This window comes from Petaurus breviceps, unplaced genomic scaffold (assembly GCF_028583685.1).
Source record: "Petaurus breviceps papuanus isolate PSGF00001 unplaced genomic scaffold, PetGlider_PUasm1.0 90879, whole genome shotgun sequence".
NCBI lineage: Eukaryota > Metazoa > Chordata > Mammalia > Diprotodontia > Petauridae > Petaurus > Petaurus breviceps.
In genome coordinates, this window is record NW_027187368.1 from 1,996,990 (window position 1) to 2,022,269 (window position 25,280).

Genomic DNA, 25,280 nt, shown 5'->3' on the forward strand with positions numbered 1-25,280 from the left:
GAGTGTGCCTACCTGAATGTGTATAAAAGTGAGAGTATGTATGCACAGGAATGCGTCAATGAAAGTGAACGTGAAAATGAATTTATGACAAAGTACATATATGTATGTGAATATTGATGGGGTACAGGCTCTGGGAACCTTCTTGAACTCTCCTAGAATCTTCCCACTAGATGAGGAATTTGCCTGAGGCCATAAGCCTTTCATTATCCCTAGACCCAAATCTTTGTTACTAGCCTAGCCCTCCATTGTCCAGCTGGCTTCCTCCCTTAATCCTCCCAAAATAACTATACATGCTTAGACTAGCCTAGCCCTCCATTGTCTGTCATCTCCAGGTAGCCTTCAGCTACTTCCCACCCTTAATCCTCAAGATTCTCCTTAGACTCCTCAAGACCCTCCCCAAACTCCTCCTCTAGACCACCCCTAAATCCTCCCACAGCCTTTCTGTATATAAGCTCCATCTTGCCTCCATGAGGCTGCCGAGAATTATCTAGCTGGGATTCACTCTGTGTCAGAGTATTCTGACCCACTTGTCCAATATGAGCGTAACAGGTACCCATTATGGCGAATCGCTTTACTTTGGCTGAGAGAAGTCGAATTCATTCGGCAGGACCCAGCATGTTGCTATTTTGGGGTCTCAAGCACCCCTAAAACCTAAACCTCAACAAATAAGTGCAAGCATAATCATAGTAATAATAGCTGACATTTAAAAAACACTTTGAAATTTTCAAAGGACTTTACAAATATCTCATTTTATCCTCACAAACCTGGCAAGTACAGAAGATGCAATTATTTGCATTTTTATTAATAATAGCTAATATTTATTTAGTGCTTCTTCTGTGCCAGTCACTGTGCTAAATGATTTACAATTATTTTCTCTTTTAGTCCTCAAAACAGCCCTGGGAGGTAGGCATCCCAATTTACAAATGAGAAAACTGAAGCAAACAGGTTAAGTGACTTACCCAGACTAATAAATGTCAGAGGCTACATACATTTGAACTCAGTTCTTTCAGGCTCAGTGCTTTATCCACTACACCATTTAGTAGTCCCTAGTGCTGAATAAATGCTATTATTGATTGCCATGAAAGTGTGAGATAGACTGCTTTTTTTCTCTCCCATTCCCTGATCCTTCCCTTCAAAATGATAGCCTGGGTAAAGAGCCACCATTCCTTAGGCAGAGCAGCTCCTACATTCTGAAGCTGAAGGAAGGAATGGGGGGAGCCGTTCATAAGAACAAATGGTGTTCCTGGCCACTAGTCCCATGCACTGCTTCCAAGGGTAGAGCAAGTGCTTGGAAAAAGCCTCAAAGACACAGGGAGGAGGAGGAGGAGGAGGTTAAGGAGAGAGCCTGCCTCAGCTGTCTCTCCCCAGTCACACATACTTTGAACTGTAGCCTCCCTCCCTTACTCAGGTCATGGTTCTAAAGAAGCCTGGAACTCTTCTCTTTCCTCTGAGCCCCCTCTGCCTACCAAGGCAAAGGACAGGGAGGAGAGAGCCTGCTATTGACCACTGTTTTATTTTTAAAGAATAAATAAATTAACATGGTATGGAGACCGGAGACAACACTCATGATGATCTCAGAGCTAATGTGTCCTTGCCTGAAAATGGATGAGCAAAATGTTTAAAAATGAAAAGTGAGTAATGAGTGTTGTGTCCTGGAAAAAGAAAAGGCCTGGGAGTCAGAAAACCAGAGGAGAGAGAGGGGAGGTTAAGCCCCAGCTCTTATCTGTGTGACTAACTTCGGGCAAATCACTTCTCAGCGTTAGAGAATCCTGGAGTCTTCAGAGGGAAGAGATCTAACAGACATACATCATTTACTCCTCATTGTAGATATGAATCCAAGTTGTCCCAGGGAGGGTTTTCTGTGCTTTTTCCACAATACCAATACTGCCCCTCTTGTTTCAGTTCCTTCATCTGTAAAATGGGCATGAGAACACTTGTTCTGCCTACTTCACAGGGTTATTGTAAGGAAAGCATGATGATAAGGGAAGCAAAAAAGAAATAAGGACTATTATAATCATTATTTAAGGAGAAAGGTAGTAACCACTACTTTATTAATGGTCAATTCCTCATCTAAGATGAAAGGCACTTGAAACTCAATTCTGTCATTAGGACATTAAGATCGACATTAGGACCAACACAGTCCACTGACTTCATGAGATCCATGGTAACTTCTGGAGGGGCCTGGGTCCTCTGGCCTCTATTTTTTATAGGAAGATCATCAGGAAAGGTCTGCGTCTGAACTAGCTCTGCTCCTATCTCAGGGAGATGCAAATGGCTATTCTGGGAAGCCTGAAGGGGAGAGTTCACTCTTGCTATTGGCTGGAAATGAATACAGGAACCTCTTCACGTGCAGCCTGATACAAAGGAAACCTAACTCAGCAGAAATCATATTCTCTTTCAAATGAACAAGAAGAAACCCCAGAAAATCTCCTAGAAGACTTCAAACCCATCTGAAAAGTTGTTGAGCCTAATGCAATCACACTTTATCCTGAGAATACATTGTGAAAACAGAGAAGTAATGTGGTATAATGAAGTGCTAACCTGGCAGTCCAGGAGGCCTGGGCTTCACTGCCCTGCCCAGACACTTACTAGCCATGTGACTGTGGGCAAGTCACATCTCCTCTCTAAGCCTTACTCTTTTAATCTGTAAATTGGGAAAAACAATTCTTATATTAGCCACTTCATAGAGATCCTGTAAAGCAGGTTTTTGTAAACCTTAGAGAATTAGAAGAACAGATCTTATTTTAATTGCTATTCTGGGGTATAGAGGTGAAGCCAGGCAGGATGATGGCTAAGGTAAAGAAATCCATGGCAGCACAGTATGTATTTCCAGCAAAGTGAGAAGAGCCATTAGTTCAACCAAGTCAAAGGCATAAATGTATGAAATTTCAGGATGGAGACTAGTAAGAAGTGGGAGGAGCCTCATTTATAATCTCAGAACCAATTTTAAAGCCATCCAAGTTGTTCTGGTCTAGAATTCAATGATGATGATAATAATTTGATTTCTTTTTAAAATCTTCTCTAGATGTACCTGTCAACAAATGTGTATACACTTTTTATGTGTGAATGTGCATACGTAGATAAATACACATAAACATAAACATATATTAGACTACACTGGATTTAAGAGTCTGAAGACCTAGATTCCAGGCCCAGTTCTGCCACTTCCTAGCTGTCTGACCAAACAAGTCACTTCAGTGTCCTAATCTGTGTAACTGAGATTAAAAACATTCACTTGCTTACTTACCTCCCAGGGTAGTTGTAAGGATCAGATGAGATCACAGAAGTAAAACACTGTAGAAAAGTCAGCTGTTAATCATCTTCCACTCAATCCCATCACTCATACTGGCATGGAGGTAGCTCAAAGTTATGAATTTGAGGCTAGCAGAGGACAAGTTTTGGCAGTTCTTACCAAACTAACTAAAATGGGTTCTACAAATGGTCTGCTTCTCTAATATCTCATTGTTGTTCAATCATGTCCAACTCTTCATTCCCACATTTGGGGTTTTCCTGGCAGAGATACTGGAATAGTTTGCCATTTCCTTCTCCATCTCATTTTACAGATGAGGAAATGGAGGCAAACAAGGTTAAGTGACTTGTCCAGGGTCACACAGTCAGTAAGTGTCTGAGACCAGATTTGAATTCATGATGAGTCTTCTTGACCCTAACCATTGTGCCACCTAGCTGCCCATGTGACATCTCTAAAACCAGCTTGGATAACTTCTATTTGAAACTTAAAGCCCTTCACAACCTGGCCCCTTTTGTACCTTTCCAGTCTTCATGTGCCTTACCTCTCACCTCTACACATTCTATGATCCAGCTATACCGCCGACCTGAGGTTTCTTGAACACAACACTCCATAGCTTAACTCTCTGACTTTTCACTGGCTGTTCCCAGTGCCTATTATGTTTTTTTCTCCACTCTCGGTTTTCTTTAAGACCCAGCTTGAATCCCACCTTCTGCAAGAGACCTTTTCTACTACTTTCTACCACTAGTACCTCTGGGATGCCCTTCTGTCCACTTTGAACTTTTATATAATTCATCACCTGAAATTCATCACTTGGGATAATGAGCCTCTCTGCATTTAACAAGGCTATTCCTCCAAACAAAAATTTATAATAAAATAAATAAATAATGAAAATAAATATGTAATTGTTTCCTCATCCAAGCACAGACCCTCTATCCATAGACTTCTTAGGAAATCCACAGATCCTAGGCTAAGAAACTTTAACACTCCTCCTTAGCAGACACTCTCCTTTAACAGACCTATACCTGAAGGCTTCTCAATTTATTAAGACTAGACTACCAGTCTAAAGGATACTTATACTCTGTTAATATAGTTTTATAGTACTCAGGGTAATCTCCACAGTTCCATGTACAATGAGGTTTCAGGAAGGTGCCAGTTACGTAATTATATGTAACCATTATATGATAACCCAATAACAATATTATTATTATCATTATAAAATACTGAGTTATAATTATGGCTCCCTGCAAAACCATAATAATAATGATTTTGGGGAGGCCTTTCTTAGTGACCCCTAGTGCTTTGTATTAGGGCTCAGAGTCAGTACTTAACAAATGCTAGTTGGCTGACTGACGGAAAGACAGTCCCCCATGGATTTGGGCCAGTCCCAGGAAAAACTGTCCTGGGATTCCCTACCCCTCATACTCACCCGGATCCTCCTCATGGTGGCCACAATCTCCATGCGACTGTTGGGTCGGGGCACATCCAAACTCCCAATGTACTAGAAGAAGGAGACAAGAAGGAAGCTGGTCATTAAAAAGGGGAAGAGGAAAAAGAGTAAACAGAAAGGGGAAACTACAGCTCCAATGGTTTTAACTTATCTTAAGTTCCCCCACCAAAAGAAAAAAAAAAAACAATGTTGGCACTCTCAGCAAGTGGTTGGGATGGAAGAAGCTCTTTTGTATGACTTTTCATTGGAAAGATCTCCAAGTTCTCTTAATTTTCTTAAAACACCAAGCCAATTACAGCTGACAAATTAGATTGATACTGGGCTTTTGATGAGTCAACTTCTGGCAAAAGGCAAATGCAATCATCATTTGAATAAATAGAGGTATTAAGTTCAGAGCAAGGGAAGTAATAATTTTGCTTTGTTCTGTACTGGGTTAGGAAGCATCTGGAGTTTTGTGTTCAGTTCTAGGTGGTACATTATAGGAGGGCAATGGAAAGCTAAAATAGAAGAAGGAGACTAGGATGGGAACGTGTCTTTATAATCATAGAATATCAAAGTTGGAAGGAACCTTAGAGACTGTTTAGTCTGATTTCTCATCCAGAACAAGAATCTCCTTTTCAGATATCCCTAAAGTCCCATGCTATGTGAAGAATGGGAATGGAGATGAAGGAGTTAGATAGAGCAGGTCTTCTTAACTTTTTTGTGTCATAGAGTCCTTCTTAGAATAATGTTTTTAAATAATTGAAGGAAATGCTGAATTTTTGTTAGAGGTTAATGAAATAAATAAATATACAATAATATAGAAATATATAAAATAACATATAATAAATATAAAATAAATAAATAATGAAAATAGACATGTAATTGTTCCCCCATCCAAGATCACAGACCCTCTCTTCACACACTTCTTGGGGGAGTCCTAGGCTAAGAAACTTTATTTCCAACATCCTTATTTTACAGATGAAATTATCTCTAACTTCAAATCCATTCATTCAACAAATATTTACTAAATAATATAATAAATGGTGCTAGGCACCATGCTAGGTGCTTAGAATACAAAGACAAAAAAGATACCATGTTTGTCCTCAAGGTGCTTACATTCTATTTCAGGGGAAATATCATATAGATAGATAGATAGATAGATAGATAGATAGATAGATAGATAGATAGATAGATAGATAGATAGATAGATATGTGGATAGAAGATAGATACAAAGTAATTTTGAGGGTCAGGGGAATGCTAGCATCTGGGTGATCAGGATAGCAGAACAGATCTCATAGGAAAGGTGACTCTAGAGCTGAGTCTTGAAAGAAGCCAGAGGTTTTCAGAAGGAAAGGCAAGGGGGTAGGTAGTGCACTCTAGGCCCAGAGGAGAGTCTCCTCAAACATACAGATATGGAAATGGACTGTATTGCATGAGAATTGGAAACTGGGTCAGTCTGAGGGGAACGTAAAGTGAGTGGAGGGAAGTAGTGTACAATAAGTCTGGAAAGGAAGGTTGGAACCAGATTGTGAGAGACCTTAAATACCAAACAAGAAAACTTGCATTTTATTTGAAAGGCTGTGATATGAAGAGTTATTTGATTTGTTCAGCAGACAGCATTAAGAGCAATTGAAAGGATTTTACGAGTAGGTAGATTTCACCTCAATCTAAGAGCTTCTTCATATTGAGAGCTGTCCAAAATTAAAACAGGCTATTGTTGAGGTAGAACAGAGGATTTTAGAGTGGGAGGGGACCTTAGCAATAATATTCAACACCCTCACCTCCTTAAAATTTTTCATCACCTCATCACCACTTAAAAATTTTTTTTTGCTTTTTGGAGGGGTGGAGGGCAGGGCAGTTGGGGTTGGGTGACTTTCCCAAGGTCACACGGCTAGTAAGTGTTAAGTGTCTGAGGCCGTATTTGAACTCAGGTCCTCCTGACTCCAGAGCTGATGTTCTATTCACTGCACCACCTAGCCACCCCCCACCCCCACCCTCACCTCCACCCCCACCCCTTTATTTTAAGTGATGAGACTGAAGTCTAGAGGATGGAGTTACTTGCTCAAGGTTGCACAGGTGGGAGAGGTGGGATTTGAACCCATACCTGATGACTACAAATCTACATGATGCTGCTGAGAGTATGTAGGCAAAAGCTGGAATGCCTGTCAGGGATGTCAGAGAGGAAATTCCAGCAGCTGGGAGGATACCAGGGTTGTGATGATGACCAACAAGGACCAGTTGTAGGAATTAATGATGTTTAACCTAGAGAATAGAAGAATTGGGGGTGGGGTAGGGACATAACTGCTGTCTTCAAGTATATGAATACATATATGTTTATGAATATATATATATATATGTATATGAATATATATACAAAAGAGGGATTGGGTTTGTTCTGCTTGGACCCAAAGGAACAAATTAGGGCAAATGTGTGGAAGATACAAGGAGGCAGGTTTTGTCTCAAAATAAGAACTTCCTAATGATCAGACATGTCCAACAGCGGGAGGGATTGAATTTCCAAGGGGTGTTCAAGTGAAGTCCAGATGGCTGACCACTTGTCAGGAACCTTTGAGAGGATTTAAGTTTAAATACAGGTTGGTCAAGATGACCTTTGAAGACCCTTCAAGCTATGAGGGCTATATTCTTCAATTAAACAGGTATTGAGGAACACCTGCTAGGTGTAATGACCTGTGGCTGATGCTCCAAAGGAGACAGAGATAATCATAAAATCATAGATTTAGAAATGGAAGGGACCTTAGAACATATCTGGTCTAAATCCCTCTTTTTACAAATGGAGAAACTGAGAGCCAGGGAGGTCAAACATCTTGGCTAATTAGTAAGTATCAGAGGAGGTGTTGGAGCTCAACCCTCTCATACTTTCCAGTCCAGTACTCTTTTTACTAGATTAATCTGCCTCCCCATCCCTGGGAGTATCCAATTAGAGAGATTTACCTTTGAGAGATGTCTTAGAGGAAATTCCTGCAATAGGAAGGGGACCAAGATTATGAGGTGATTTGACACTATAACATATATGGATTAATGAAAGGGCAATTAAAGCAATATTCTTGCTTTCAAGTAGTTCATGATCTAGTTGAAGAGATAATAGTAACACACATGAAAAAAATGAACATAAGAGCTAAATATTTTGAATAAGAATATTTAGAGATGTTATGAAACAGTAGGAGGTAAAGAGTCTACTGGGGGACTAACACTAAGGGATATGGAAATTGAGAGAGGAAAGCTCATTCTAGGCTGTGGAAGGCAGTCTTCTGGCCAAATTGGTCTGCTTGTGTTTCTGCATATACAATATTCTATCCCTCATCTTTGTACCTTGCACAGGCTGTCTGCCCCCCAACCCCATTATGTTAATAATGCATATGCCCCCTTTGCTTCATCCTCTTAGAATGACTAGATCTCTTTAAACCTCGGCTCAAGTACTATGTCCTATATAAGGCATTTTCCTGACCCTCCCCTCCAACCTTCCCAAATTATTTTATATTTACTTTATTTTGTACTTGTTTCCCCCAATAGAACATAATAAGCTCCTTGAGGGCAAGGATTATTTCATTTTTTCTTTGCATCTCCAGTGCCTAACACAGTACCTGGAAAATAGTAAGTATCTTCCACAATGGGTTGTGTGTGGGGGGGGGGATTTGAAAAAACAGAAAGTACTTCCAGGGAAGTTAAAATCAGAAAGGTCTAATATATAACAAAATATTCATGGTAGCACTTTTTGTGGTAATAAAGAACTAGAAATTAAGTAAGTGGCCATAGCTGAGAAATGACTGAACAAACTGTGGTCTGCGTGTGTGATAGAAAATTATTGAAGAGTAAGAAATTAATGTGAAGAATTCAGAGAAACATTGGAAGCTTTGTCTGAACTGACACATGGTGAAATACATGAAAGCAACAGAACAAGATATAACACACAGGTGAAAAGATAAAAAAAAAAGAAAGTCAAGCTATGAGTAACTGAAAAACCAACCAATGGTCCTAGAAAAAAAATGATGAAATGCACTTCGACTATGAAGGTAGAAAACCTTGTCAAACATAGATAATATGTTGATTATTTTTGCTTAATTGCATTTCTTTGGTGCAAGGTGGAGATAAGTTCTTGTGGGTGAGAGTGGGGGCATATCTAGAAATAGCTATGACATAAAAACAATTTTTTGTTAATAATAAAAATAAAATAAATTTAAATTTAAAAAATTAAAAATAAAACTTTAAGTAAAAAAATTTTTAATTAAAAAAGTAGAGAGTTGGGCACACTGGGCTGAGAAAACTCTGTCACTAAGGTAGTATGACTCTGAACCTCAGGTTCTTTCTCTGTCAAGTGAAAGTGCGACAAAGGCCCTTTCCTGTTTTCACATTTTCTGGGGCTACAAGCAAAAAACAGATGGTAAATGGACCTATTTGGTAGATGATGAGTTTAAGTAGGAAATGTAGCAAGAGAGACTAGCTTGGAAAGTTAGTTGAAAAGAGAGGCTGTGGAAAGCCTTGAATGCCAGGCAGAAGAAACCAGTTATTATCCCACAATCATCACTGAATTCTGCTTCTGAAACTTCAGGTTTTGAGACAATCTCTAGTCTCCATATAAACCAATTACCCTTTATCCACTATAACAAATTCCCTTTCCACCTAGGCCTAGGGGTCACAACACACAAACCAAAAAAAGGAGTTAACATTCTTGTAGTTTACATCATTCATTAGAGCTGAAATGAACGTCAGCTCTTAGAATATTAGAATTGCATAAAGCATGAGACAATTTAGTTCAACACCTCATTTTACAGATGACAAAACTGAGGCCCAGGGAAGTAGTAATATCATAGAACCTAGAGAGCCAGAAGGGACTCATTACCTCCAACTCCTTTGCCTAAGATCACACAGGGAGTTATTAGCAGCTGAACAATTCCGGAAGCCAAGTTCATCTTACCCAAGGTAAGTTCCTTCCCAAATTGTATACATTAATCTGATAATTATAATCTTTTTTTCTTAACCAAAAGCCATTTGGGGGGCAAACCAGTTTAATCTAAGCCAAAGGTAATATGTATGACCTTTTGGAGTTTTCTTCTTAGATCTCATGCTTTCTTGTGGCTGTTCAATTATTTGGGAAAACTCCATCTGCTAAGTCTGACCTACTTAAAATGAGTTAGATATCTGGCAAATATCCGATATTTGAGTCAAGCACTCAGATCTAAGCACTTAACTCCTTGCTCTGTCCAAACAAGAAAAAGGTCAGGCCAGTGGCAAAGAAGAGAGCCCTCCAGTGCTCAGAGACAGCCCCTCTAACAGCTCCCAGGAGAACTTTGAAAGAAAAGGGACACGATTGAAAGGAAATTCTTATGGTTCCAAGGCCACTTCTTTCAAGCAACACTAGACTACTTTCCCCACAAAGTCTACCTACCATTCAAGCTCTATCTCCTCTTTGAAGTCTCTTAATTACTCCCTCTAGCCTTCCCTGGTTGGCATCCATTAGAGCTGGAAGGAACCTTGGAACACAGAATGTTAGGAAACAGACTACGTAAAGATAAAAAGCCTTCGAGCTCATCTCATCCAAATCCCTCACTTTACAAAGGAGACAGACAACTCTGGCTCAGAGGCTACATAGCAAGTTAATGGCAGTATCCAGACTAAATTATACATCTTCAAACCCCCAGTGCAGTGAGATTTATGAAGCACTTTCATTACAATGACTCTGAGATAAGCAGTATAACTATTATTATCCCCATTTTAAAGATGAAGAAATTGAGGTTCAGAGAAGTTTAGTGACTTGCCCGTGATCACAGAGTTCACATGAGAGTCTGGGTCCTCTACTTCCCAAAGTGATGCTTTTTCCCATTATTCTATATGCCTCTCTCTATATGACTGTTTCATTTCATAGTGATCTGAGGTTTAGTGGAGATTAGAGTTGGACTACATGGCCTTTAACATGCATTCCAACTCTAAATCCTATAACAACCCATCTTTCTACTTCTTTTTTTCTGGACCTAAATTTCCTCATCTGTAAAATAAGGGAGCTTAATTGCTACAGTCCCATTGACCTCTAACATTCTAGCTTATATAATTGCACTCCCTTCTTTTTCTCATTTGTTAGTCATAAGCACCTCCACTATGGAGAAGTAATTCAATATGTCAAGGATCTGTGATTTTATTGGTATGAAATTCTCTCCACCAAGATATTCAACCTTTCTATAAGTTAGTGGATAAGTTTTAAAAGGGTTTTCTGATGTTCAGAAAAGTTGTGACCTATCCACAGTCACATAGTAAATTAAATGTGAAGGACTTTGAACCAAATCTTCCTGATTCCAAAACCCAGCTGCACCATGAAAGCTCTCTAGAAGATAAAAGAAGCAAAATCTCAAGTCAGTGTTGCTGGGAGAAGGTTGGAACAATCACTTGAAATAATCTGTTGACTTCATTTATCCATGTTGGATTTTTGTCTCCTGGAATGTCCTTCAGCCCACTGAGAAACATACATACACCCAAATCCCAAATCCACCCTTACTGAGAATGCCCAAGACGTGACATTCATTTAGGATTATCTGCAGTATGGCAGTGACCATGCCAACTGGCCTTAATTGACACCATATCCCAGAACAGAGGACAGGAAAGACAAGCTGGGCAGAGCTGGCTGGTGACAGGTGGACTAGAGAAGAGGAAGAGTACCAGTGAGGGTCTAGTGTAAAAGAGGACATGTTGCTATGGAGTAGCTGAGAGGGAATAGAAAGATCAAGAAGGAGAGATGTTTCTACAATGTTAGAACTTCAAGGGACATCAGAACCCAGTGTCAGAACTGGAAGGGGCTTTTGGAAATGATCTTAGGAGTTCAATTTCCCACTCAATCTAGGAAATAGTAAGAAAGAGAATGGAAAATAAAACCCATGATGGTAGTCTGGGAGTAGGGGGGCAGAAAGCAAATGTGTGTGGGAGTGGGAGTGGTAAAGGAAAGGGACAGAAGAAGTCAGATGGTAAGGGACCCAGGAAACCAGTGGCAGGGAATGCTCCCTGTGGACCTTGGAAGCAAATAACATTCTCTTTATGACTCAGTTTTCCTATCTGTAAAATAAAGGGTCGGACAAGATGACCTGAAAGGTTCCTTTTAGCTCTAACGTTTCCATGTTCTAAGGTACCTTGTCCACCGTGGACATTCTACTTCTGAACCTTTGCCGCCTCTGACATTGAGTTCTAAGATATGTCTCGCTTTGCCATTCAAGGCACGCCCCAACGCCTTACCTTGGCCTGGAACTGGATCCCGTGCTGAAAGGCTTCTTCGCTGTGCAGCGGGAGCCGTGAATCGCAACCCTCATCTACCAGGTTGTATCTGTTTTTTACGGGCATGGCCGTTTCAAGTCCCGGGGTGCCGAGGAGCCCACCCCCTGCTCCCGTGGGATGGATGTGGCGGCGCTCCCAGCAGCGGAGCTGTGGCCCTCTTGTCCACCAGCCCGAGCTCCGTCGTCTCCCGCGCCCTCACACGTCGCCAGTCTCCTCTGATACCCAGAGCATCCCCAGATACCGGATCGAGCACCGGCCTGTCCGATCCCGATCCTAATCTCAGTCTCCCAGTCCCGGGGGATCAGGGAAATGGGGCTTTCCAGGGGTGCGGAGGCCTTTAGCTGAGCCCGGCACCCGGAGGGGTGAGGTTTGTTGCCTCCCGCCTCCTCAGCCCGCTGTGTTTGAATGAGAGCCTCAGCCCCCTACACCCCCCAGCCGCCTGGCCGGGCCCTCCCCGCGCAGCCGCTGCCCCATTGGCCCAAAGTTGCCTCACGTGGGACCCGGAGGCTGAGGCTACCGCCTCCCACTGTCCTTAATGTGAGGGGCTGAGCACCTGCTAACCTCCAGCTTTGCAGCACCCCACACCCCACACTACCCCTCTACGCGCCCCACCAGCAGGTCCGCCCCAATCTGGTCGAGAGAGGCCTCATTCCTGGCTCTTAGATTGCGTTGCGCTCCCAGATTAGAGCTAAGAGCAGGGAGAAAAGGATCGGAGAACCGGGAGGTCCAAGACAAAGACTATTAACAAATGGAGAGGCAGATTTCTGCTCAGTGTAATGAACATTTTCTGGCAATGAAAGCATCTCCCGTGGAATGGGCTGCCTTATTAAGAGACAGGGAGCGCCTCGTCCTTCCTAGCGTTCAAACAGGCTAGGTGACCACCCATTAAAAACGCTGAAGAGAGGAGTCCCGAATGAGGTAGATGACAAGAAATGAAATTCAGTGTTCTAAAGACCTTTCCAACTTTAACATTCTGTATTCTAAAGTTTCTTCCACTTTTAAATTCTGTGTTCTAAATTTTCTTCTAGTTCCAAGATTCTGTTCTAAAGTCTCTTCCAGGTCCAACCTTTTAGAATTCTAGGAATATTTACCTGGCAAAGTCAGCAAATAATCCCTCCTTTCATTTAGGCAGACTTCAGCCTACTTTCCCAGCTTTATTACCCTCATTCTCTTTATTTTGATCAAAGTGGACTTCAATCAACAAGATTCATTAAGCACCTACTATGGCCAGGCATTATGCATATTAGAAATAAAAATATAAAAAAATGAAACAAGAACTACTCTTATCAAGTTTATATTCCAGCCCAACCGTCAAAACCATAAGTCAAGGAAGCCACCTTTTGGAGAGGGGTCCGGATATCCCCACCCACTGCCACTTGTTGGATGGAAAGCCAGCTTAGTTGAAGCAGCACTAACACCTCTAGCTAGTGATCAGCTACCAATAGAAAGGTGTTTCATTTATCCTCTTCTTCCTCAGCAGCCAGAGAAGGTGAAAATCTGGAAAGCTCTCAGCACTAAAGTCCTTGGCACTGTCAAATGGTTCAGTATCAGAAAAAATATGATTTTGTCAGTGAAAATGATATTAAAGAGGATGCATTACCATCTGTTTCACTGCTGTAGGGACTATGGCACTTTTCCATCAGACTTACTGCTGAAATCTTCTGAATGTGTTGTCTCCCCCATTAGAATGTAAGCTCCTCGTGAGCAGGGATGGTTTCTGCTTTTCTGTTTCTATCTCAGAGCTTGACACAGTGCTTGGCATGTAGTAAGTACTTACTTAATGACTTTTCATCCATTCATTTTAAAGGGAGAGATCCATATATAAGTATGCAAATATTCTTACTAAAAGACTGAACCTTTAAGCGTCATCTAAACATCTGACCCCTGCCTTGTCTAGAAAGGGACACCTCTAAAATTTGTCCAGATGCCAGTTAAATTTCTTTATGCATTGAGGGAATTTGGATTCCATCAGGAATTCCATGATTCAGGAAAGTTTAGTTCCTCACTTGAGGGGTGAGGCAGGTGGCTTCCAGTTGTCAACTGAATGTATCTAATTGTGGTGAGGAGAACCCTATGTGGTCAAGGAACACTGCATGGAATTAAGCTTTCCCTATGAGAAAGGAGGCTTGATTTTTTTTTCCTTTTTCCCCCTATGTTGTTTTGGGTTGAGGAAGGCACTTTTGTAGATACCAAAATAGGAGGTTACTTATTAGGACTTCATTTAATGATATTGATATATTAAAACTATGTTACCATATGTTTAAGGAGGGTGTTCAATACTGAATTTTATTATGAAATGGGCCATGTAAGCTTTTGTTTTGTTTTGAGAATCATTAGTACAAGGCACTGGAGATGGCATTCAAAAAGGGAAGGGAAAGGAAGGGAAAGGGAAGAAGTATTTATATAGTGCCTATGAGCCAAGCACTGTGCTAAATCCAATAGAGTGCTGGTCTTGGAGTCAGAAAGAGCTGAGTTCAAATGTGGCCTTAGACACTTATTAGCATTGTGATTCTGTGCAAGTCAACTTCTATTTGCCTCAATTTCCTCAGTTGTAAAATAGGGATAATAACAGCACCGTTGTAAAGATCAAATGAGATAAAAAGGATAGTACAAAACCTTGCCAAGTCACTAAAGAGCTTTCCATGTTTTGACTATAGACTGTCAAATTTCCTCTGGTAGAATTGTTGGGGATAGCAAATATTAAAATTGGTCAGAGAGTGTAATGGTAGGGATCAGCCTAGACAACAATGATCCTACTCTGCTTAAAGTAAGTGACAAAGTTGAAACACAACTTAGTTGTTCACTAGGCATGAACAAAACCCGGAGACCTTTGTTAAATCAATCAATCAATCAGTTATAAGTTTTAGACAAAATATGAGAAATCCTTGATCAACCTAGATGTCTTTAGAAGCCATCGGATGAACTGTAGTAATGTTATACAGAAAGTCTGTGCTGATTGGTTAAGTGACTTGGTCATGTCCTGTGAGGCTTGCAAAAACAAAACAAAACAAAACAAAACCAATAACAACAGTGAACTAGTTTCAATTAGACAATTAGAATATCTTATAGAATAAAGGAGAGAGAGAGTGCCAAGCTCCTGTGAAGAAATTGTTTGGGTAGGAGAAGAGAGCTTCAGATTTAGTCTCAGGCCCAGTGTTCCCTGGTGCTCCATCCCCCAGCCAGAGGAGGGAACTGTGAGCTTTGGAGGACCAGATAATTTGTTGGGTTTTTTTTAAACCAGTATCCTAACAGCAGCCCTGGAACAGTAATGGCTGGTGACAGTGTCTACATCTGGAGCTTAAAATAGATTAGATTTGATAAGGAAAGGCAGATTCAAGGCTCTACAATGATAACTCAACAGAACAGCTACCTTACACTTCAGAGGAACAGCTGGAGAACTCCAACAAAAGACCCCCAGGTAAGAACTTTGCCACATGTGCTCTTTAAGCTTTAGCTCATTTTATCCTGAACACTATATATGCTGGTAGGAAAGTATATCAGGGATTTTAAGGGGAATGTTTTATAATAATTATTCCTATTATAGCACTTCAGTAAAAAAAACTCCTGACTAAAGACTAATTAAGTCTGGCTGACTGATATCAACTGATAATCATGAAGTAAAGCACACTGGCGGGGGCTCATAAACTATAGCATTATAATTTACTGCCAGCTTCTCAGAGCTACACTTAGAACACTGAGTGGAGATGTAGGAATCATGCTTTGGAGATTCAATCTTCCAGTACAACTGAAGTTTGGGAGGATAATTTTAGAGTATGTGCTTTAAGTATATACAAAATAGATATCAATATAATAAATACAATTAAATACAAAGTAGTTTGGGAGAGAGAATGCTAGGAGTTAGAAGTATAAAAAGGTTTCATGCAGAAGATGCTGCTTGATCTAAATCTTGAGGGAAAAGAAGGATTCCGTGAGGTAGAGGTGAGGAGGGTGTGCATTCCCATCATGGAGGACAGCTGGCCCAAAGGGAAGAGAGATAGTGTGCAGATATAATGGACAAAGAGAATAGCTATTTGGCTAGATCACAGGGTACAGGAGGGGGAATAATGTGTAATAAACCTGGAAGGATAGATTGGGACCAAGTTGTAAGGTTTTAAAATTTGTACAGAGGAATTTGTAGTTTATCTTAGAAGCAGTAGGGAGCCTTTGGAGCTGATTGAATAGGAGAGTGGCATAATCAGATTTGAGCTTAAGGAAAATCACTTTGGCAGTATTGTGAAGGATGAACAGGAAAATGGTTCTTTATGATATTCCATCTCCTATCTCAGTACTTTTGGAGCACATTCTTAGAGGGACATTCTTTTACCACCTTATCCTCTTATCCAAAGTTCAGCTCAAAAGCTATTTCCTACATAAAACAACTCCTCAGTGTCTCATCCAGAAAATTACTTTGTATTTATTTTATGGCTTTTTTGTATCTACTTTGATTCATACATGTTGTCTTTCCCCATATGTATGATATAAGTTCCTTGAGTCCAGGGACTATTTTAATTATGTTGTTATTCTATCGCCTAGAAGAGTATGGCACATAGCAGGTGTTTATGAAATTCTTGTTACATATTCCTCCCCTTCACACATATTATAGTACAGCAAAACTGACCTTAAAGTTCCTCAGATAACACGTGGTACTCCAATTCCCATTTCCACGCTTTTGCTTGACTGTACTCCATGCCTAGAATGTATTCCCTCCTCCTCCTCTGCCCCTTAGAATCTCTAGTTTCCTTCAAGATTTAGCTCAAGTCTTACCTTCTATATGAAGAATTTTATGATATCCCTAGCTGCTAATATCTCTCCTCAACAAAATTATCTTGTATTTCTATCATATTTACTTCTATAGGTCTATGTTGTCCCCCATCTCCCTCCTACTAAATTTTAAGTTCAAGGATAGAGAATGTCACTTTTATTTGTATTTCCATTGACTAACACAATGCTTGGCACATAGTGGGTATTTATTAAATGCTTGTTGATTGAAACATAATTTACTTTGAGAGGTAGTCATTTCGACCTATCCAGAATAGGCTGAATTACATTTGGGTTGTTTAGAGTCAGGTTAGAGTTGGGCAATCACCAAAAAAATTATTTCTGTTTGCCCAGGACACAATCTAAAAACATCAACAGATTTTGTTTCATCTCCTCCCCTTCCTTCCAAGCATAATGTTTGTCCTTTTGTTTCTAAAGCAAATTGACTTAGGAAGATTTGGATCCTTATTTTGGCACTGAAAACATATTAAATATTTTTTCCCTTTATCAGAGGGCTAGACATGTGGCCCGTGGGCTGCCTGTGCCTTACAACATTTCTGAGTGTGGCTTGAACCAGATTAAAATGTAGTTCTTATCCAATTTTAATGTATTTGTATATTAATAAAAAAAGATATATATATATATATATATATGAACATGTGGTTTTCTAGGGCAATATGTGGTCTATAGGGATCCTTATTTATAGTTAAATGACCATTGTTTCTACTTGAGTTTGACACTATTGTCCTTTATGACCAGGAAATCAAGTTCCTTTTCATCCTTAAAATTCTGTGAGTTTATGAAGGCACACATCAGGTCTGAAAACTTGAGACTATGTGAATAGCCCCAGACTCTATCCCTGCTGTGTTTAAGTACCCATTTCTCTCAGATCTTTTTCTGTTGTTGGTCAATCAACCATATCAATCCAGATGCTTAAAGGCAGTCATCTAATGTTCTTAATTTCCATCTGCAAAATGCCAAATTTGTTTCCTCTTTTATAAATGACATATTTATTTCTGTGACTCTTAATGGTTTTGGGCAAGAAAAGTGAAATACTTATTACATTCCCACAAGCTTCGTCCCCAAACTTTATACACTAATATTTACTTATTATTGTTATTCCTTCACTCTTTTTGTGCCTAACTTCAACATGGAGATGACTCTAGGTCACAGAAGTTTCTGCCAAACAGAACACAAACTGTGACATCTCCTCTTAAGAAAAGCATTAATCCTCACATGGTGAGGGAACATGTGTCTGTTGGTCAAAGATCAGCTAAGATCAGAGAGGTTCATCACTACATAGACCATAGAGTGATCAACCTTTATGCCATCAGCAACTTTTGAAGACCATCTATTAAGCCAAAGAGGGGTTTTAATGTATGTTGGTAGAGGAAAAATTACCATTATCATCACTATTATTTCAGATTGATACACTGATGTCTACTACATTACCATTTGCCTTATGTGCTGTTAGGCTGTCCTTTTCTGGGTATTATCACTGAAGTTCTCAGAAACAGTCCCTTAGAAGAACACTATGTTTTCTTATGAATGCTACAGAAATGTGTAGTGACTATTCATTTAGAAGATAGCCAATGACATAGAAGGGAGGTATTATAGTTAGGAACTGTTATTCTAAAAGGAGCAGAGGATAAGTATTCATTTCCTAATGCCACATTGGAACAAAATGTGGTGTGGGCAGGGGTGTGGGAGAGTAACCGGGAAGCAAGGTATAAGAGCAAGAAGTACTGGGCTGGGAATCTGGGGTCTGTTTCTAGTTCAGTAACTAATTTGCGATGTGAACTTAGGTAAGTCATATTACATCTCTGATAGTTGGTTTCCTCTTCTGTAAAATAAGGGTACAGGACTGGATGATTTTTTTTTTAAAGCAATCAGGGTTAAGTAACTTGCTCAAGGTTACACGGCCAGTTATTTCTGGGTGTGGTGCTGAGTATCTGAGCCCGGATTTGATCCAGGTCATCCCGACACTGGAGCCGATGCTCTTACTCACTGAGCCACCTGGCCGCCCCTTGGACTGGATGATTTTTAAGGTCTCTTCTAGTTAAAATATTCTGTATTCTCAAGTGTCCTCCAGATTTGACCTTATATGATTCACAATCAAATCATTGTCAGTTGGCAAAAAGAGACTATTTTCTCAATTTGGTTAAAATTCAATCTGTTTATAACTAGGAACCTCAGTTTTGAAATATATCTAAGGACACCACAGTGGTTAGCCACTCAAATTTTGCTAGTATGGAAGACTTAGTGGTTTGCATATTAGATTTAAAATATTCAGTATCTCTAGGATAATAGGTTTAAAACTGCAGGGTTGACTCAGCCCTTTATGCCCAAGGTAGTGAAAATGCAGATCATGCAGTTTATTAACAAGGTTAACCATCAAGCTGCTGACAGAGCAATGACTCTATCCCAGGTTCCTAGTCTCCCAGTCCAGTGTTTTTTCCATTATATTGTATTCTTTCTTTTTTCACTCTCAGGTAGTGCCAGTTATTTATTCCTTTTTTCTCTCTTTCCCTGTAATTTTTAGTTCCCTCTCATCTCTCCTTATTCTCTCTTCTCTGTTCCTTTCTTCCCCTCTCCATCCACACCCCTCTTTTCCCCCACACTTTAGCCATCTCCTCTAAATCTTCAGCTACAGCATTGTCTTCAACATGGAGATGACTCTAGGTCACAGAAGTTTCTGCCAAAAGAGCACAAACTGTGGCATCTCCTGTTAAGCAAGAAAGGCATCAACCCTCACATGGTGAGGGACCATGTATCTGTTGGTCAAAGCTTTCTTACCATATATTGGGAAGCCCTTGAGTAAGCTGAAAGCAGTTTATTTGTGTCATAGAGATCTCAACACAAGTCATCCATGAAGAAGGACTACTCCTAACAACTGAAAGGGCAGAAGTAATTTCCAAATGTTCTAACTCAACTGTTCTGTCTCATTTTGCTTCTTGGAGCAGTTCTTTAAGTTGCTCTACTGGTGGTGGCAAAGTGGATAGAATGATGGTCTTGGAATTAGAAAGACCTGAATTTGAATCCTGCTTCAGACATTTATTAGCCATATGAGCTTGGGAAAGCCATTTAATCTCTCTCAGTCTCAGTTTCCTCATGAGTATCAAAGAAATGGGAGTACCCAATCATCTCACTTGTCTCCTAAGGAACCTGTATACAGGTCAAGAAGCAATGAATATGGAAGAACTGATCAGTTTAAGATTGGTAAAGGAATATGACAAGGCTGTATATTGGCACCTTATCTATTTAACTTATATGCAGAATACATCATGTGAAATACAAGGCTAGATGAATTAAAAGCCAGAATTAAGGTTGCCAGGAGAAATATCAACAATTTCAGATACAAAGACAATGCCACTCTGATGGCAGAAAGTGAAGAATAATTATAAAAGCCTCTTGATGGGGTTTCATCCTCTTGATGAAAGAGGAGAGTGTAAAAGCTGGCTTTGAAACTTAACATTAAAAAAATGGAGATCATGGCAATTGGTCCCACCACTTTCTGGTAAATAGAGAGAGAAGAAATGGAAATAGTATCAGATTTTATGTTCTTGGGCTCAAAGATCACTGCAGACAACAACTGTAGCTATGAAATTAAAAGACTCTTATTCCTTGGAAGGAAAGCTATGGCAAATCTGGACAGCATACTGTAATGGTAATGGGAATTTGAAGGTCTTCCCTGTCCTTTAAAAGGCCTAAGATTATTTGAAGACCTTCCCTGCCCTTAATAGGACAAATGTAATCACATGTAGCCCATGATGGGAGGAGCTTGCTGAAAGGGGAGAACAGGAAGGGTTGAGCAGGAAGGAGCAGAGGAGACCATGAGCAAAGCTGGGAGCAGCCAGAGTGGAGGCAGAGCAGCTACCATGAGTGAGAGAGGGAATTTTTGCTTAAGGGAGCCTGTTTTGTTTTGAAGGGCTGACAGAGGGAAGGATTGGGGATGTCATTGATTGCTGCATTGGTTATGTGTACCAACTTCTTGGTTGGTATGATGGATTTGAATAAATGTTTTGGTTCTGTCTTCCATGTGGAGAGTCTGTTATATTTTGTGGCACCAGCATATCCATAGCCACTATGGGCTCTGTGAATATCACATCAACATGATATATACTAAAAAGGAGAAACATTACCTTGCCGACAAAGGTCCATATAGTTAAAAATATAGTTTTCCAGTAGCAATGTATACCTGTGAGAGTTGGACTGTCAGGAAGTCTGAGTGCTTCAGAATTAACAATTTCAAATTGTGGAGCTAGAGGAGACTTTTGAGAGTCACTTGGACAGCAAGGAGATCAAATTTATCAATACTTAAAAGAAATTAATTCAGACTGTTCATTTGAAGGTCAAGTACTAAAGCTAAAGCTTAAATACTTTGGCCACATAATGAGGAGACAGGAATTATTGGAAAAGACCCCAGTTTTGGGAAAGATTGAAGGCAAAAGGAGAAGGGGATAAAGAGGATGAGATGGACAGATAGTGTTATGGAAGCAGTGAGCATGAGCTTGGATAGACTTTGAGAGATAGTGGAGAATAGAAGGGCCTGGCATACTGTGGTCCATGGGATCATGAAGAGTTGGATATGACTGAATGACTGAACAACAACAACAGGGCTGTTGTGAGAATCAAATTACATTAATGTAGGGTGAAGTGTGTTGTGAACCTTAAAGCATTATATAGATATTAGCTGTTAGATTTCTTTGTTTTATTAGATTAGTGAATATAAAACATATACACCCTTTCCAGTTCTGGTAGCACTTTCTCTCATGCTCTAGCCCTCTGGTATTGAGAGGGGAGCCAAGATTCTTTTTGCTGCTTATTGCTACTTCTAGACTCTTTCTATTACCAGTACTTGAGGTTCCTTAGAAGTTTAGTCTATACAAATTTGTCCAGATCTTAGTGTTAGTTATCTCTTCTACCTCCCCCCTCTGAGGTCATTCTCCCATCTTTTTCCTCATTTGCCCCAATTCATGCCTATATTAGGGAATGTTAACATACATACCTTTTGGTGTTCCTTCAAACACTCTAACCCCCTCCCCCAAATTCCTTTTTTCACTCAACTCCAATGAGCTATTCCTCTACTCCACCTCAGCATACACTTTTGGGCTTGCCATCACCTAAAATGTTATACTTCTACAAGTAAGAAAATGTAAATTCCAGCAAAATCTTTTAACATTTGAAAGATAAGAGAGTAAAGGCAGGGTCTCACATGAGCTCTCCCAAATTCTCCTCCAAACAAATTTAAAATAATGTCTCAAAATGAATTCCGGAGGGGCAGGACAAACAAAAGGATGGTGTGAAATAATTTTCCAGCCTAAGAACTTAGAAGGTCAAAAGGAAAGGTCTGTCTTACTGGAGTAAGAGTGAAGTTCAGTCCAGCTTGGACCTTGCCAGCACAAGCCACACCTTAGCATGCCAGCAGGTCTTGGGGAAAACTGAATCAGCAACTACAGCTTCTGGAGCTCTCAGCCTACAGAGGATTAGGAGATCAGACAACTGTTCAGAAAGACATTACAGGGAACCCTTTGCTGGATGCAAAACTCTATTGCATTGCCTTTACTTAGTTCCAGGTCACAGTCCCAGGGTGAGGAGGAGGAGCATTGAAATACTAAACTGTGCTGCTGAAAGGGTATGGGGGCCCTGGTCACAGTTTCAGGGTGGTAAAGAATGCTCATGATTATTCACAGACCAGAGCACATGTGAAGAGAGCATTGACCACACCTCTCCTTAGATCATACCACCTTAAAAGAACTGAAAACTTACAGACCCACAGAACTAACTCTGAAAAAAGCAGCATGAAAAATGTGAAGCTTGGGACAACACCCACTACACCTAGGGAACAGTTAAAAGCCAAGAAATAAGCTGGAAAATGAGCAAAAAGCAACAACAAAAAAGAACCTGACCATAGAAGTTACTAAGGTGACAGGGAAGATCAAAACACAAACTCAGAAGAAGACAACAAAGTCAAAAAAGCTACATGAAAAGCCTTAACCTTTTTGGTCTCAGGTCCCAAAAGAATTCCTAGAAGGGCTAAAAAAAGGAGTTTAAAAATAAAATAAGGGAGGTAAAGGAAAAATTGCTAAAAAAAATGAGAGTGGTGCAAGAAAATCATGAAAAAAATCAACAGCTTGGTAAAGGAGACAGAAAAAATGCTGAAGAAAATAACACATTTGACAAACGGAATATGTCAAATGGTAAAAGAGGCACAAAAATCCATGGAAGAGAAGAACACCTTAAGAAGCAGAATTGGTCAAATGGAAAAGGAGGTACAAGAGCTCGCTGAAGAAAATAATTAGTAGAATTGGGCAAGTGGAAGTTAATGACTCCATGAGACATCAAGAAACAATAAAAGAAAAACAAAATAGGGAAACAATAGAAGAGAGTGTGATCACTCTCGTTGGAAAAAAACAACTGTCCTGGAAAATAGATCCAGGAGAGAGATAATTTAAAAATTATTGAACTACCCAAAAGCCATGATCCCAGACATCATAGTTCAAGAAACTCTCAAGGAAAACTGCCCTGATATCCTAGAACCAGAGGGTAAAATAGAAATAGAAAGAATCCCCAATCACCTCTTGAAAGAGATTCCAAAATGAAAACTCCCAAGAATATTATAGCCAAATTCCAGAACTTCCAGGTCAAGAAGAAAATATTGCAAGCAGACAGAAAGAAATAATTCAAATGTTATAGAACTACATTCAGGAACACACAAGATTTAGCAGCTTCTATATTAAAGGATTGGAGGTCTTGGAATATGATATTCTGGAGGGAAAAGGAGCTAGGATTAGAACCAAGAATCACCTACTCAGCAAAACTGAGTATAATACATCAGGGGAAAAATAGATATTTAATGAAATAGAGGACTTTCAAGCATTCCTAATGAAAAGACTGTAAATGAATAGAAAATCTGGCTTTCAAATACAAAATTCAAGAAAAGTATAAAAAGGTAAATAGGAAAGATAAATAATAAGGGATTCAATAAAGTTAAGCTGTTTATATTCCTACATGGGAAGATGATATTTACAGAACTTTACCATTATTAAGAACTTTATCATTATTAGGGCAGTTAAGAGCAGTATACATGAACAAAGAGTGAGGGTGTAAGTTGACTATGATGGGATGATATCCAAAAAATTAAGGGGTGAGAAAAGGTTGCACCAGGAGAAGAGGAAAGGGGGAGATTGAATGGGGGTAAATTATCTCACATAAAAGAGGTAAAAGAATTATTACAGTGGAGGGGAAAATGTGGTGGGATGGTGGGCGGTACTGGAAATCTCATCATAATTGACTCTGAGAGGGAATAAGATACACACTCAGTTGGATATAGGAATCTATCTTACCCTATAAAGAAGTCAAAGGGACAGGGGTAAGAGAAGAAGGAGGGACTGATAGAAAGGAAGTTGGATTGGGGGAGGCAGAAGTCAGAAGTAAAACACTTGCAAAGAGGGACAAAGTGGAAGATAAGAGAGAGAGAAGGATAAACAAGAGAAAAATATAAAGGAGGGGTGAAGGGAGGGAGGGATAGAATTTGGAACTCCAAACTTAATAAAATATGTTAAAATTATTTTTACATGTAATTAGGGGAAAATAAAATATTAAAAATAAAAAATAAAATAAAATGAGAAAAAAATAAGAGGGATGACTATGGTGAGATGATATCTAAAAAAAAAAATAAAATTAAAAGATGAGCAGGGATCCACTGGGAGAAGGGTAAAAGAAGAAGAAGAATGGGATAAATGATCTCATACAACAGAGGCGTAAAAGCTGTCTCTGTAGGTGAAGAGAGTGTAAAAGAGAGTATGGGGGAAATAGGGGAGGGGGAAATGGCAGAAAATGCTTGAACCTTACTTTCATCAGAATTGGCTCACAGAGGGAATAATATACACATTCAGTTGGGTATAGAAATCTATCTTATCCTAAGTGGAAGTAGGAGGAAAACAGGATAAGGGGGGGGGGTACTAATAGAAGGCAGGGAAGATTGGGGCAAAGGGTAGTGAGAAGGAAAACACTTTTGAGGAGGGACAATGGGGGAAAGGGTAGTGAGAAAGAAAACACTTTTGAGGAGGGACAGGGTAAAAGGAGAAAAAGAGAAGGATAAATGGGGAAAACAGGATGGAGGAAAATACAACAGTAAATATAACTGTGGAAAAATTTTTACAGCAAATTTCTCTGACAAATGCCTCATTTCTCAAATACATAGAGAGAACTGAGTCAAATGTGTAAGACTACAAATCATTCTCCCATTAATAAATGGTTGAAAGATATGAACAGATAGTTTTCAGATGAAGAAATCAAAGTTATCTATAGTCATATGAAAAAAAAATACCCTAAATCACTATTGATAGAAGGAATGCACATTAAAACAACTATGAAGTATTGTTGTGCAGAGAATAAGAGTGGTATGGAAACCTGGGTTCAAGGTAAATTTAGGTGTGGATTTATTGATCAAGTGCATGATTGCCTGGAGTATACACTCAAATCAAGCAGCCCCTAATGAGGGACCATACAATGCTTATAAAGGCAAAAACCACAATTGGAGAGGGGAGCTAGCATAAGCAATGACT

At 39.7% G+C, this 25,280-nt stretch overlaps 1 protein-coding gene across 1 annotated transcript in view; it reads right to left on the reverse strand.

Moving 5' to 3' along the window:
• LOC138150370 (carboxyl-terminal PDZ ligand of neuronal nitric oxide synthase protein-like) overlaps positions 1-12,370 on the reverse strand; it is a 35,985-nt gene extending 23,615 nt beyond the window's left edge. Inside the window, exons 1-2 of the mRNA XM_069073756.1 lie at positions 11,914-12,370; positions 4,677-4,748 (exon numbers count right to left, since the gene is read on the reverse strand). Coding sequence (XP_068929857.1) covers positions 4,677-4,748; positions 11,914-12,018 — 177 coding nt within the window. The 5' untranslated portion in view covers positions 12,019-12,370. The remainder of the gene's footprint in view (positions 1-4,676; positions 4,749-11,913) is intronic.
• Between the last annotated feature and the right edge of the window lie 12,910 nt (positions 12,371-25,280).